Source organism: Simochromis diagramma, unplaced genomic scaffold, assembly GCF_900408965.1.
Source record: "Simochromis diagramma unplaced genomic scaffold, fSimDia1.1 OVJJ01000228.1, whole genome shotgun sequence".
Classification (NCBI taxonomy): Eukaryota; Metazoa; Chordata; class Actinopteri; order Cichliformes; family Cichlidae; genus Simochromis; species Simochromis diagramma.
Genome location: NW_024386873.1, coordinates 967,501 through 981,630, shown reverse-complemented (window position 1 = coordinate 981,630; position 14,130 = coordinate 967,501). Strand labels below are relative to the sequence as shown.

At 46.1% G+C, this 14,130-nt stretch overlaps 2 protein-coding genes across 5 annotated transcripts; both read right to left on the bottom strand.

Moving 5' to 3' along the window:
• Positions 1 to 399: 399 nt before the first annotated feature.
• Positions 400 to 5,702, bottom strand: LOC120733552 (nuclear factor of activated T cells 2 interacting protein). 2 transcript variants are annotated; one of them, XM_040031833.1, is made up of 9 exons: positions 5,576 to 5,702; positions 4,052 to 4,150; positions 2,786 to 2,846; positions 2,589 to 2,706; positions 2,419 to 2,499; positions 2,092 to 2,332; positions 1,727 to 1,871; positions 1,006 to 1,121; positions 400 to 922 (listed from the first exon to the last, which is right to left on the bottom strand). In XM_040031833.1, the coding sequence occupies exons 1-9, from the start codon at positions 5,585 to 5,587 to the stop codon at positions 761 to 763; spliced, it is 1,035 nt and encodes a 344-aa protein (XP_039887767.1). In that variant the 5' UTR covers positions 5,588 to 5,702; the 3' UTR covers positions 400 to 760. The 2 variants fall into 2 exon arrangements, with proteins under 2 accessions (XP_039887767.1, XP_039887766.1); XM_040031832.1 differs by lacking the exon at positions 5,576 to 5,702 and adding an exon at positions 4,848 to 5,446.
• Positions 5,703 to 6,825: 1,123 nt separating this feature from the next.
• sgf29 (SAGA complex associated factor 29) lies at positions 6,826 to 11,305 on the bottom strand. 3 transcript variants are annotated; one of them, XM_040031822.1, is made up of 10 exons: positions 11,194 to 11,305; positions 10,688 to 10,761; positions 10,530 to 10,605; positions 10,382 to 10,454; positions 9,905 to 9,969; positions 9,688 to 9,817; positions 9,179 to 9,325; positions 9,058 to 9,093; positions 8,356 to 8,518; positions 6,826 to 7,807 (listed from the first exon to the last, which is right to left on the bottom strand). In XM_040031822.1, exons 2-10 carry the CDS (start codon positions 10,751 to 10,753, stop codon positions 7,691 to 7,693), a joined length of 873 nt encoding a protein of 290 aa, XP_039887756.1. In that variant the 5' UTR covers positions 10,754 to 10,761; positions 11,194 to 11,305; the 3' UTR covers positions 6,826 to 7,690. The 3 variants fall into 3 exon arrangements, with proteins under 3 accessions (XP_039887756.1, XP_039887757.1, XP_039887758.1); XM_040031823.1 differs by having other exon boundaries at positions 7,691 to 7,807; positions 11,166 to 11,273; XM_040031824.1 differs by lacking the exon at positions 11,194 to 11,305 and adding an exon at positions 10,915 to 11,159 and having other exon boundaries at positions 7,691 to 7,807.
• Between the last annotated feature and the right edge of the window lie 2,825 nt (positions 11,306 to 14,130).

Genomic DNA, 14,130 nt, shown 5'->3' with positions numbered 1-14,130 from the left:
AAAACTGCCCAAAACTTCCCTTTAAAAAAATTACACTTTTAATAATGAAATGGTGATTTAAATACATACATAAAAAAGCTTTTGCTAAACTTGGCTTTTCGTTCTCTTTTGTGAAAGAAAATAAAGAAATTCTCATAAATTGGTCATTTTCTGACACACCTTTTACTTTAAAGGGTGAACCGCAGCAACATGCTAGCAACTGAAGCAATCGCGAGGTTTTTGCCGACCAGTTGGGGGATACACTTTTTTCCTTAGTGACCGGTGGTTGCCACGGTGCCAGCGACTGTAGGGCAGTGAGTCTGTGACCGGATTTGTTTGTTCCTACACGGTCACCGACATCATCACGTCCAAAAAAGCCAACAGGTCATTTCCTTCACATTTCATCAAACACTGTAAACGTCATCTTTCAGGACCATCTGTGTCCATCTTTTATTTACAGTACTCTTCCACATTCACATTGAGCCTCCAGGGCGGCCATGTTCTTGCCCTTTACAGGTGGAGGTTTTTCATCATGACCTCACTCATGGAAATAATGTGAGGTCAGCTTGTTTTGCTTTTATTTGATTTTCATAAAAATAATACTCACAAACAAAAACAGGAAGTGGCTTCAGTGTGGACACAGAAAGGTTAAAGACCTGATTGGTGCGCTTGGATTTTGCCGTCATTTTGTCCGTGTCCCATCGTCAGCGCCTGAGAATAAAGTGACCTCTGAAATGATCGCAGTGACGCTTAAATAAACCGCAGAGCTGAAGTGGGCGACTCAGACCCAGACTTCGATGATGTCACCGTCCTCCATGTCGAGCTGCGCCGGCGTCTGGCTGCCCGTCACTTTGGAGCCGTCGAAATGGAAGCGCACTTTCTTCTGATCCTTGTTAGACATCTTGGACACGTACTGGAAGAAGATGGACCTCAGCGGCGCCTCCTGAGGAACAAACAGACGGCGTCATTACATCATCGGCGTTAACGCCCTGCTGTGAGAAACAAGGAGAAGGAGGAGGTACGAACTCTGTGCAGAGAGAACTCCTGAGAAGAGTCTCTGTCTTTGCTCTGCAGCCTCACAGTGATGATGCTGCCATCACCGTCTGACTGGCTTCCATCCTCCGCCGCCATGACCACACACTCTGAACACACAAAGAAGAAAACATTTTGCACTCTGGGACTCCATCAGAGCAGCTTCACATGAATCACAGTTCAAAATAATCCTTCTTTGTCTGACATCACCCTCTGGACACACACAGGAAACGGTGCTGGGCAGAACCCTTTCAACATAAGAGTCCCCTGCTCAACACAGTGAGCCAGTTCATCTTTATTAACACCGAGCTGCACACCAAGACAGCTTCAGGACGGTGGGAGCTGTTATTGTGTCGCTGATGGAGGTGGTTACACCTCTGAAGCAGTTTTTTTGTCCTCCTGCACTTTAAATGTTTTCTGGTCTTTTACTGTTGCTGAGCTGCTCGGTGCATTCGCTCTGTTCTGATTGGTGATTTGGTCTCTCGTACAGTTTGATTGGCTTGTTTTGGTCCTTCAGCCTGATGATGACCTCCCCCACCTTCACCAGCATCTCTCTGGACCTCACGTTGAGAGTTTCAGTGAACAGCAAATACAACAACTACCAGTTGGACCCGTGGAATCGACCTCGGATCTTGTTGAGCGTTTGTTTAAAATCCACGGTGACGCCGTGCGGAGGACAAACTGCAAACGGGGGCTCTTTGTGTTTGGGACTCACCTATAATGTCGGCGATGCCGAGGTCGAGCTCGCTGATGGTGGCGCTCGTCGGCAGCTCCTCTTCCTCCCTCAGCAGCAGGAGGCGAGGAGGCGGGACGTTTAGGATGACAGACAGCTGCGTCACCACATCGCTTAAAGGCGTCGACTAAAAAAAAAAAAAAAAAAATCAATCAATAACTGACAGGATGCTTAAACATACATTACGTTAAAAGGGCCCATAATCCTCTGGGTTGGGTGTCTGGTCGCCGGGTCAGTACTTTTCAATCAATGTGACTCTGACTGCTGTGGAGGCGGAGCTTAACACACCTGCTGAAACGCGGCACAGTGGCCTTTTATTAACCTGCGCTGCTGTTACCTGTACGTACCGACAGCACCGGGATCTTGTGGATCTCAGTCCTGCAGCGGATCTTAAGCGGGATCTCTCGCACTGAGGAGCTCTCTGACTCCGGCTCCGGGCTCATGATGATGACGTCATCGTCCTCATCGTCGTCCACGCACACATACTCAGGATGTGACACGGGAGGACCTCGGCGCCGTCTCGACAGGCCGCCCTGAGGCTCTGGAGAGAGGAGGGAGCTCACCGCCCGGAGCTTCTGGTCGATCTCACTGAGGCGGGAACAAAAACAAAGCCAGCGCTGATCTTTAGCGGATGTGTCTGGAGAACGAAACAGGAAGCACACACGCGGACTCACCTGAGCTTCTGTTTCATCGCCCTGGACTGTTTCTGTACGGGACTCTCTGGAGGAGGAGGGGACGGACAGCGCACGGCGTCTCTGAAATAAAGCAAGAGGCACAGCAACGAATTCAAACTAAACTCGGTTTAAAGTTCGGAAGCTCGGGCACGATGCGGGTTCTGACTCACGGCGGCTGCTCCGCCTTCTTCTGCACGTGTTCATCTTCGGAGTCGCTGAGGGTGACGAAACGCACCGGCTCGCTTCGAGATGAAAACTCCAACAACAAACTGTCGTCTGCGTCGTCATCTGCTCACAGACAGGAAGTGGTTAAAGCCAGAAAATCACCCGCTCCTCTGAGCGTGGATAAAAGCGCGTCAGCTGTTACCTGTGTCGGTCTTTTCGGTGAGCAGCGCCGCCGTCGGCTTCAGCTGCAGACTGCTCTTCACCTGCAGACACAAAACACGGGATCAGGACAATCTAGTTCATGTGATACAGGTTGATGTTGCATGAAGATGTATTTAAGCCCCTCCCACTGAAGGGACACAGCACTGCTCTACAGTGAATCACAGCTTAATGTCTGAGGAATGCATGACACGTCATTTATATATATGTACAATTTTTTTTTACATGTTTTTCAATTCAATTTGACTCACAGAGGAAAATCACAAGAACAGCTGATAGATTAAAGTATCATATCTATCTAAAAGACTCCAGTTTGTGCATGTAAATGGAGAGTCCTCTTCACACACTGAGGTTAATTATGGAGTTCCACAGGGTTCAGTGCTAGGACCAATTCTGTTTACATTATACATGCTTCCCTTAGGCAGCATCATTAGAAGACATAGCATACATTTACACTGCTATGCTGATGACACCCAGCTCTATCTGTCCATGAAGTCAGATAACACACACCAATGAGTTAAACTGCAGGAATGTCTTAAAGACATAAAGACCTGGATGGCCGCTAACTTTCTGCTTCTTAATTCAGATCAAACTGAGGTTATTGTACTCGGCCCTGAAAATCTTAGAAATATGGTATCTGAGCAGATTCTTCCTCTGGATGGCATTACCTTGGCCTCCAGTAACGCTGTGAGGAACCTTGGAGTCATTTTTGACCAGGACATGTCCTTCAATGCACATATTAAACAAATATGTAAGACTGCGTTCTTCCATTTGTGCAACATCTCTAAAGTTAGAAATATCCTGTCTCAGAGTGACGCTGAAAAACTAGTTCATGCATTTATTACTTCCAGGCTGGACGACTGTAATTCATTATTATCAGGAAGTCCTAAAAACTCCCTGAAAAGCCTTCAGCTAATCCAAAATGCTGCAGCAAGAGTCCTGACAGGGACTAGAAAGAGAGAGCAGATTTCTCCTGTTTTGGCTTCCTGTTAAATCCAGAATTCAAAATCCTGCTCCTCACATACAAGGTCTTAAATAATCAGGCCCCATCTTATCTCAATGAGCTTGTAGTACACCATATCACCCCACACAATGTATTTTACTGAGTTTCTTCTGACAGAATCCAGCTTCAGAATCTGAAGTCTGACAGCTGAAGCTGAGAGATACAGTGTGATGTATGATTCTTGGTCCATGTTGTCCGGCTCACTTTAATTCAAACAAGCTTCCATGGCTCTTATTGGCTCCTTACCTTGTTGGAGTAGATGGGCACGGGGACAATGGCTGACGGGTCGAGGATGCGTCGGCGTTTTGGCGGTGGCTTGGGGAGCGGAACGTCGCTGCTGTGAACCTGAGAACAGAGACAGAGGCTGCTCTGTAAGAGAAACGTCCAGCACGAGACGCCTTCAACAGACACCAGGGGGCAAAATATTAGGAACACTTCTATAACGTAAGGCAGCACAGGACTGGGGTTATAGTTAACTAAAACTAAACTAAGAATAAAACTAGGTGTCAACAAAATATTTTTGTTAACTAAGATACAAACATAAACTCATTAGAAAAAGAAAAGTCTACACTAGACAAAACCAGCCGGGAGTAGTCCCGGGGCAGACTCAGGACACACTATATCTCTCGGCTGTTTCCCCGGACAAGCTGGAGAAGGTGGCTGGGGAGGTGGGAAGTCCAGGCTCCTCTGCTTAGGCTGCTGCCCCCGCGACCCGGCCCCGGATAAGACGAAGAAGATGGACGGCTAGAACCACTTGAACCAACGTTACTACAGTTAACTAAAGCTAAAAAACACCGTTAGTAAAAAGAGCTTTATTTAAAGTTTGACTTCAGTGCTCAGTGGGAGCAGCATGCTCAGGCTCAGCAGTCAACCCTGCTTAAAAACACTTTAAAAAACCTCCACCACCATCACGCCGGGTTCCTCTGATAAAAGTGTTTGATTCTTCTGCTTTAATTAAATATCACAGATGTATCTAATAAAGTGGCATGTGAAAGCATGTGTTCCTCAAAGCCCCAGAGTTCACACAGAAATGTCACAGTACTGAGTTTAAAAGTGAATCTTCCTGCTGCTCCCTGCAGAGATCACCACAGCAGCTCATGTGCCTCCTCCTCCTCCTATCCCAGCACACTCCTCTGTCACTCCAGCCCTGCGTGTCTTCCTCTTCTCCTCCTGCCTGCAGCTCCATCGTCATCCTCCGCACATGCTCAGACCATCTCAGCCTCCCTGACTGAGATGTCCCTCTGATGGACTCGTTTCTGATCCTGTCCCTGCTGTCCAACATCTTCAGCTCGGCCTCCTCCGTCTTCAAACCACGTGAAAGCTTCTTCCCCCTCTCGCCGCTCTCCACCTGCCTGTACTGGTACTTCCCCCTGTCTAGTGCACCGTCTGTTGTTTTGCGTAACTGACCCCAAAACAAACCAAACATCAACAAGAAGTTTAAAAGTGATTAAATTTGTTTTGTAGTTTAACCTCGCAAAAAGCTTTCAGCGATCCTCGGCGCAGTTTTTCTGTTGTCTTAACGCCATCGGCAGAAACAAGAAAGCGAAACTATACCTGGCTTTTATTTTGAAGCGCTCTGATTAAGGTTAGCTAACGTCGCGCTAACGCACAGTTAGTCGATTTAAACTGACTTTCCGCCAAAGCTGCTCACCTCCGTCTTCCTGTAGGTCTAATCAGGAGGCCCCTAACCCTCTAATTAAACACAACATTCATGATTTCAGTAACGTTTCATCACTAAAAAAAGCACCAGCAGACCTGTCACCCACTCACCGCTTCCGCCATGTTTATTTCTTTCCGCGGGGCGCCGCCACATTCACGGACTGTGGGATATTCTGCCTCAGTAGCGGCAGTGCTGCCTTCACGGACTCTAGTGGATCCGTAACTGTAACACTTGTAGATGCAAACTAACAACAACTGATATCAGACACACTGAAGGAAAAACTAAGGGACCAGTTTCAGTATTTTCAAGGTTATTTGGAATTTTGGAGAAAAAACTTAAAGAAAAATCTGCTTTCTGCAGAGAAAAACAAGTGTCCAGTTTACAAGAAAAAAAAAAACTAGCAAAAATATATTTTTGAGGAAAAAATGGTAAAAATTGAAGGACTATAAGAAAAATTCCCAAACGTATAAGAACAAGATCAAATTAAAGTACTTTTTAGAGCATGGAATTTATGTGGAAAAAACAAACAGGTGAATTTACTAGAATTAAAAACACTTCATTTAAACATGGACAAACTTACAAAACAAGCTGTAAATTTGAGAGAAATTCATATAATATTTTAATATCACAAAAATAACAAATACAACAAAATCTCATTAATATCTGGTAATATATGAAATGGAAACACTACGTTCCTGAGATCAGTGTGAATGAAAACAAAGCTGGAGATTGTCGTCCTCCAAACTGCACACTGACAGTTTGTGTGAGGATGTTTCAGATGCTTCATTAAAATAAATAAAGAGAGGAGCACGTGCGTGGGCTCCTCGTGCTGCCAGGAGCACATTAAAAGACCTTTCTTCATGTGGAGGACTATAAATACCTCCGAGTACACATACACCACACTGGGTTAAAAACACCACTGCACTTTACAGGAAGGGCCAGACTCGGCTCTATTTTCTGAAGCGGCTGAGGTCATTTAACATCTGTCTGACAATTCTCAGGATTTTTGATGTTATGGTCAGTGCGATCCTCTATGCTGCTGCATGCTGGGGCAGCAGGTTGAGGGTCGCAGACCCCCACAGACTGAATAAACTGATCCTCAAGGCCAGTAATGTTGTGGGGACGGAGCTGGACTTCCTTAGGGTGGTGTCGGAGAGGCTGGTGCTGTCTAAGACAAAGACAATGTTGGATAACACCTCCCACCCACTCCGTGACGTGCTGGCTAGCCACAGGAGCACGTTCAGTGAGAGACTGAGATTACCCATAATGCACCACTGAATGACACAGGAAGTCATTCCTGCCTGTGGCCATCTCCCTGTACAACTAATGCACAGTTAGACCTGAGCAGCTCCTTCAGCTGCTGCACCCACGATGTGGGACGGAGATTTCACAGGTCTCTCCTTCCAGCTGCTGTCAGTCTCTGCAGATGACCACACATGTGCAGACACACACAGTTGTAACTGTCTCCCTGATGTGCAATTTTTCCTACTATGACAAAGCATTTTACTCTTGTTGTATAGCACGTTATTCTATTTTTATCTTATTCTGTTTTTCTGAACTCTTGCTGCTCTTAAACTTGGCCACAATATTTTTGGCAGTGACCAACATGTGGGACTAATAAAGCTTTATGTCATCTGTCTGTTAAATTTGTAAACTCTGAACATATTGTATGGTTTAAATAGTTCAGTCTGTTGCTGTCCTGGAGCAACTGTAACCCACATAATTTACTTGGGGACGAATATTCTGATTCTATTGATTGTCGTGTATCAATCTGACTGAAGCACCTGGTTTTCTTTTAACCTTCAAGTAAACACAGCTGGAAGTCCAAGCATGACCCGAGGACCTGTACCCTGCCTGCCTCCTTTCACTGACTTCCTGTGCGTCTGTACTTTGGAGTCATGTTCAGTTTTACACAAAGAGAAGACACGTGAACACAAACCTGTGCACAGTTTTTTTAAACAACAACAAACACGAACACGTAAAAAAACAAAACAGTTTGAATAAAACATGAATGAGTTTTTTTTACTTCCTGAAAATAAATTAAAAAAAATGTTTTTTTCTTCTTCCTCGAGTGCTTCCTGCTGTTCAACATCTGATCAGCTGATCAATACAAATCCCACTCTGATGAGAGCTGACAAGAAACAACATCAGTCCCAGGGATACAAGCATCAGACTGAGGAACACGTGTTCTTAGAAACATGGACGTTTGGTCCCGCCGCCGCCGCTCACTTCTTCTTGTTCTCTTTGCAGGCGACCACGTAGCGCTGGGCCACGTTGAGCGGCGGTGAGTAACCGTCAGGGTACGACGTGTCCTCAAACAGCACCGAGTAATCGTCCTGAGGCTGCGCACACACACACACACACACACACACACACACACACACACACACACACACACACACACACACTTTATTAACACCTCTCAGTCACAGTTTCTGTCTCTGCGGCTGAAGCAACTGCAGTTCCTCTGATGTCCACTAGAGGCTCCTATAATGAGTCAATCCCCACAGACTGTACAGAGAAGATGGAAGCAGTGTCTGTGACATCACCCAGTGGTTTTTGGCCCCCACCCTCCTCCGCGGCGAGCTGCTGATCAGCTTTGGCTCTAAGTCAGCGCGCCGTCACTTCCGACGGCAAAAGCCAACGTCACAGAAACAAAAACACGAATGTTTGGAAACCAGAGGATGACGTGACAGTGGCCACGTGCATATTTTATCTACAGTCTATGCAGAAGCTATAATGACTCTGGAATAAACGTTACACAGAATAAACTCATAGAGGATAAAACATGAAAAGACTTTTATTAATCGGCGTTTCCTGAGCCGAGGCTGACCCGACACAGACGCGCCTGTCAAAATAAAACCGTAAGCTGCGGTGCGGCGAGCCTCACCCTGTGCGGCGGCGTGTGGATGAGCGCTCGGTAGAAGCAGGTGGTCTGAGGGTAAAGGGCCAGCACCAGCTGGTCCTTACTGAACAGCGCCTCGGGGTCCGTCTCCGGGTTGGCTTTCCACTGCGGCAGAGGGATGATCCGCCGTCTGCTCAGCATGTGCCGCCTGCTCGCTCAGAAAACACAGAAGAAGAAGGAGGAGGAGGAGCAGATTTGTCACTTTTAGAGAACAAGCTGCTGAGATTCTCCCACAGACCCGGCACAGTTTACTCCTCTGTGACAAGATCAACACACGTTTCGCGCGCTGAAACATACAAGCCCCGCCCACAATCACTGCATTCATTAATGAGTCAGAGGCGTGTCTATCAGGTTTAAACCGTCCCATATAAACCAGCCTCTGATTTTAACGTCTGTACACTGATCTGAATAACGATGGGAACTGAAAATGGAGGAAAGTCCACGAAAAACAGGCGAAGGGACGAAAATCTGCAGCACGAGAACGACTAAGAAGAAAGACGAGGAGGAAGGAAAACACTGAGAAGAGACGAAGAACCAGAGCAGATTTATAATAATATAAACGCTTCCTTCTGGCTAAAGCTGGGAGTCGTACTCGGCCTCGCTCACAAAGCCTCGCTGCGGTCCGAGCTTCAACGTGAAAGCCCTTCACGCTGTTCCTGTCAGAGAACATAACGAAGAGGAACTCACTCTTTGCCCTCCTCGTCGATGTCGTCCACCTCGTACCTGCAGGGGGAGCAGAGGAGGCGTCAGAGGCTGATGATCGCATTACACCACGCAGGCGTCGCCACAAACGGTCACGTGTTCTTACTTGTTGGTGGAATGGTTGTAGCTGACCACCTCAGCCAGGATCCACTGCTCGTCGCCCTCCACGCTCTTCACCCTCGCCGCCACCTTGTCTCCCTGTTTGGCCACGTAGTCGCTGCTCGCAGGGGTCGCCCCGCACAGAGGAGGAGGGCTGGAGAGGGAGGAGTCACAGAGAAGATGCTACCTCAGAAAGTCAGCCGGAGCACACCTGAGCATCGGGTACAAGCTACCGACAAGCCGGTGCCGCTCGCTGCTCATGGCGGGAACAGAAGAGACACTCGGCGGATAAAAGTGACGTCCTCGTTTTTAAAGAGAAGATGCCTCACCACCACCGTTTAACGTGATGGTGAAAGAAACGCATAAAAAGCCTGAAATAAAGGCGTGACCTCACAGGAAGCCTGGGCGGGGACGCAAAGCTGCTCTTTAACACCATCTGAGGTGTTTCCATGGCGTTGTGGGGACGTCACTAGAGCCCAATATTGTGGCCACCGGCGTTGGGGCAGTACCACCTACCTCTCCCCCGGCTTCCCGATCCACAGAGGAAGTGTCATGGCCGACTGCTGGAGGAGCGTCATGAGGACGCCACGCCTCATCGTCTTCCTGGGAGGGTCACTGTCGCTGTAAACGCCCGCCATCTTTGCAGCTGCAGACAGACAGACAGGTGAGTTTTGTGTCACATGAAACAGGAAGTCCAGCTGCAGATGTGAGAGGCCGAATACCGGACACGCACCTATCCGCCGCTCCTCCAGCAAAGACTTGATCTCTGCGATCTTATCGAGGGCGTGACGCAGAATGCTGAGAGGCGGAGGGAAAAGACACAAAAGAAGAAGAAAAAGGTGATTTTCACTCACTCTTAGTAGAAATGTGAAAACGAACAGGCTAGAAAGGCGACATGAACGGAAACCGGAGCTCAGGTTGTTGGGCCGCCTGTTCGTGCAGTGACCTCACAGCAGCCATATTACTGGTCACATGATGTCATTAAAAAGGCTCCAACAGCACAGAGTCTCAGTCTGTACTCAGAGGAAATTACTGCTTATTGCGCTTCAGTCATGGTGTTCATGCATCTGTCCCCCTTTATTTTTTCATTTTTATAACCTTTATTTAAACAAAACAGTAACAAGCTTGAGACTGGAAGTCTCCTGTATAACATATAAGTGACATCACCATGATCTTTAAGGGTTAAAGGTCATGCTCAGTGGCCTCTCACCTGCACTCCGCCTCAGCGTCTGCCTTGGCCGTGGTGTAGAGCCCCCTCAGCTTGGTGCGGTAGTACGGAGAAGCTGCAGGAGACACACGTCCACGTTTAGGACCACACGACAAATTCAGCACATGTGCTCAAAGCTGCTGACACTCACTCTTGTTCTCAGTCTGCATCCTCTCGTGCGTTTTCTGGATGTTGAGCAGGTTGTGTTCACTGCGTGACCTCTCCTCCTGAAGCGGGCCGAGTGCAGGTAATTAGGATGTGATCAAAGCTTGACCTGATCAATCACAAAGGAAGCGGATCAATACTGACCTGTGTCTGTTTGATGAGCTGGTGGAGCTCAGTGAGCAGCTCCGCAATCTTGGGGTCAGCGGACATGATTTAACCTGTGAGGATGTGGAGCATCAAACAGCAGCGCTTAGTTACAACATACAAAACCTCATTTAAAAAACGTCCACTTTAAGGCGGTTTTAATGACGGTGAACACTTCACAAAGCACAAATAGTCTGAACATTTCGATCACCGCGGTCATAACATACTGGATATAAAGTTCCGAATCAATACTCGTATGTAACATAACTGAAGTCGTGCTCTATGTGTGTTGGGTGTTGCCTGGAAAACACGGGATGTCTTAAATAAAAGATTTCTGAACGGGGTTTGGTGTAAAGTTCGCTACAGACAAAAACGGCTCGGAAATGCTTCGTAACGCCAAAAATCGGATTAAAGAAAAACATTAGCAATATATATTCAACTCAGATAGATCAATGATCGGAATAAGCGTCATATTTCCCTCAAAACCAGCTCCCAAACCTCCTCACCGAGCTGCTTTCTTCTATTATTTGCGCTCAACTCAGGAACCGCAGGTACTGGCCTTCTGTTCTTCTTCTTTGGTACTAATCGTGTGCAGCAGTTTCGGTGAACACACTGCCACCGACTGGGCGGAGTGTGGTACTGCAGACACGGGGCGCTTAAAAAACGTAAACATTTTACTTTAAAAATTGTATTTCTTTTTGTTGTACTTATGTGACTTTATTATACCCTTTGTAGCCATTCATTATTTATCTGTAATTTATTTGTGTGCAGTTATTTTGTGGTTTTTAAAGACTTTTCCAGCTCTTTGCTGTTATTTTTTTGTGTACAAACATTTTGTCTCTTTCCCGTTACCTGTGCTGTTTACAGTTGCCTCTGTGGTAATCTAGTGTTTCCTTGGAGGAAATTTGTGATCCTTTGTCAAGATATAGGCTGGGGTAAGAAGAAGGAGACAGAGCGAGTTTAAAAATGGAAATTTACAAGAAAGAAATATTTAAGAAATATTAAACAGAAAATGTGTGTGTGTGTGTTTTTGTGAACTTGCAACTATAATGTCACAAATTCCAGTTTCTTCTCTCCTAGCCTGACCCTGTATTTTGATTTATGTTTTTTTACTGAGTAATCTGAATCTGGAGTCTGTCCCTGCTGTCACAGGGCGAGAGGAGGGATAAACCTTCCACAGATCCCCTTCATGTTAAAAAAACCGCATTTTTTTTTTAAAAAACAGACCAGGCCGATACCAGGATTCACCATGGCTACGAGTATATGAAGAGCAGAGCCACGTTCGAAAGAAAGATGGAGTCCAGGGCTTTAAAGATTCAGCCATAAACTGAAGATAAAGATCAGATTCAGTTTTCTGGTGGACGTGTGATCCACGTGATCCACGTGTTTGATAACTGCACACATTCACGCTCTGCAGCCTCCATTAAAAGCATCAACGCTCTTAGTTTCCTCGGGTTTGTCTCTATCACTGCGATTGATTACAGTGATGAACAGATGCAGTGATTGATCGCTGATCAGTGTTTCTGGGTCCGAAGCTTCATTAAACTCACATCGATCACTGATCGATCATAAATACAGTTCATTAAGATTTCAGTGTGCGAGCAGATGAAGGCCTCTGATTGGTTCTTTGATATCAGCTGCATGAAAGAGGAATAAACTTGTTCCAGGCTGAGGACAGAGTCTTCACCACTTCTGAATAGTGATGGGTCGGTCGCGAACGAAACGGCTCTTAGAGCCGACTCTTTGAAGCCAACGACGCGAGCCGGCTCCTTATTGGGAGCCATGTTTTTTCTTTCCTTTCTCTCACCCTCTCTCTCTCTCTCTCACTCTCTCGCACTATTTCCCGCTTCACTCCGCAGGCGAGCCTTGTGCTTTGCGCTGGGCAGAGGGGGGAGGGGCGGTAGTTACACTCAGTAGCACAGGAACAGAGCAGGAGGGAGAGAGAGAGAGAGCAGGGACAACAAGGTCACATTAGAAAGGTATAGTAATCATCCACAACTATTTTCAGTTGCAGATGATAAAGGATTCAGAAAGTTTATTCATGCAGGCCCATATGACAGAGAATGTGCATCTTCTTTTTGTTTTTATATTATAATTTATATTTAATTGTGTTGTGGTTTGCAGTGTTTTGTGTTGTTTCACTTTAAATTTGTTTAAAAGGAAAAAGCTGAAAATTTAAATAGTTAAAAGTTGAAATGTGAATAGTTGGTTTTTGTATTATATGATTTATTTATTACATTTTATGTGGAGTGAATAAATAAAGTATATTTACGGTGGCCCCTACAGACAAAACATACAAAACACAACAGCAGTGCTCCAGGATGCTAGGGGGCAGTGTGGAGCTTTTGTTACCTAGAGGCTACACAAGCCAGCAAGTACCAACGACCGGATTTGGTGTGTGGTAGTAACAGGTACATGAACTTTTTTTTTTTTTAATTATTTGAATATATATGAGTGCTTGTGTATAAATACACAAACAACACACACATGCTTTCAATTGTGTCATTTAAGTGATCTAGTAGCTCTGCTTTGAAGTTCAGTTAAAGCTAGAAATGTGTTTTGGAGTTAGTACGTGCTTTGTCTTTAGGGGCCACCGCATACATTTATATATAAACATATATAAATAAAACCACGTTTTTTCTTTTTACATCAGTAATTCCTTTTCTGCTTAATTTTATATTGTTGTTGGTAATAAGTTAATTAAAGCAACAAAAAAAGCTGAAGAGCCGGTTCTCTAAAAAGAGACGGTAAGCCCATCACTACTTCTGAAACAGGAAACCTGATTTCCTCGTGTCAGGTCTTCTCTAAACCTGCTGTCTGATAGCAGCCCTTTCAAAATAAAATCCTGCTGACTGTTGTTTTTCTGTTAGAAGAAATGGGTGGTTATCTCTCAGGTGAGAGGAGGAGGAGCCTGTTGTCGGGCGTGTGCTGCTGGTGTCGTCCGACACTGACACGACTCTGCAGGTAAACATCCTGACAGTTAATCATTACCATCTGTGGCGAGGTGACACGTCACTCTGAGGTCAGAGCAGCGACGTGCAGGAGACACTCAAAGGAAAAGCGCCGCAGATAAACACAGCGACTCTCTACCTGCAATCCAGATGTTATTGGTTTTATTTATTGATCCCTGAAGCAGTCAGGTCAGCACACACCTGACAGATAACCAAAGTGACGCCCATGAACAGCAAATATCAAGTCCAGAGTCAGGCTCAGGCAGAGCTGTGCTGTGTGTGCTGATGGAAACCACAAGCAAACCTTTATTTACGCTGTAAAATAACAAGTCCAAACTGTCCAAGCATGTGAACAGGCACATCCTTAAACTCACAGAGGACCCGGCCATCATTAGTCCTCTGACTTCAGAGAATCTCACCCTGGACTGCAGTCCAACATCAGGCGCTCAGATACCGGAGGGAACAACAGAAACACTTTGGGCCGTCGCTGAT

What these genes read in the sequence shown, in the direction of transcription:
- LOC120733552 (XM_040031832.1), bottom strand. Translation starts at nt 5,231, where the DNA reads ATGTTTGGTTTGTTTTGGGGTCAGTTACGCAAAACAACAGACGGTGCA. An exon ending in TGCCCATCTACTCCAACAAG is followed by an intron (nt 2,847 to 4,051) that starts GTAAGGAGCCAA and finishes TTGTGTCTGCAG; the next exon opens with GTGAAGAGCAGTCTGCAGCT. An exon ending in CACCGAAAAGACCGACACAG is followed by an intron (nt 2,707 to 2,785) that starts GTAACAGCTGAC and finishes GTCTGTGAGCAG; the next exon opens with ATGACGACGCAGACGACAGT.
- sgf29 (XM_040031822.1), bottom strand. Translation starts at nt 10,753, where the DNA reads ATGTCCGCTGACCCCAAGATTGCGGAGCTGCTCACTGAGCTCCACCAG. An exon ending in GACGCTGAGGCGGAGTGCAG is followed by an intron (nt 9,970 to 10,381) that starts GTGAGAGGCCAC and finishes TCCGCCTCTCAG; the next exon opens with CATTCTGCGTCACGCCCTCG. An exon ending in ATCGGGAAGCCGGGGGAGAG is followed by an intron (nt 9,326 to 9,687) that starts GTAGGTGGTACT and finishes CTCCCTCTCCAG; the next exon opens with CCCTCCTCCTCTGTGCGGGG.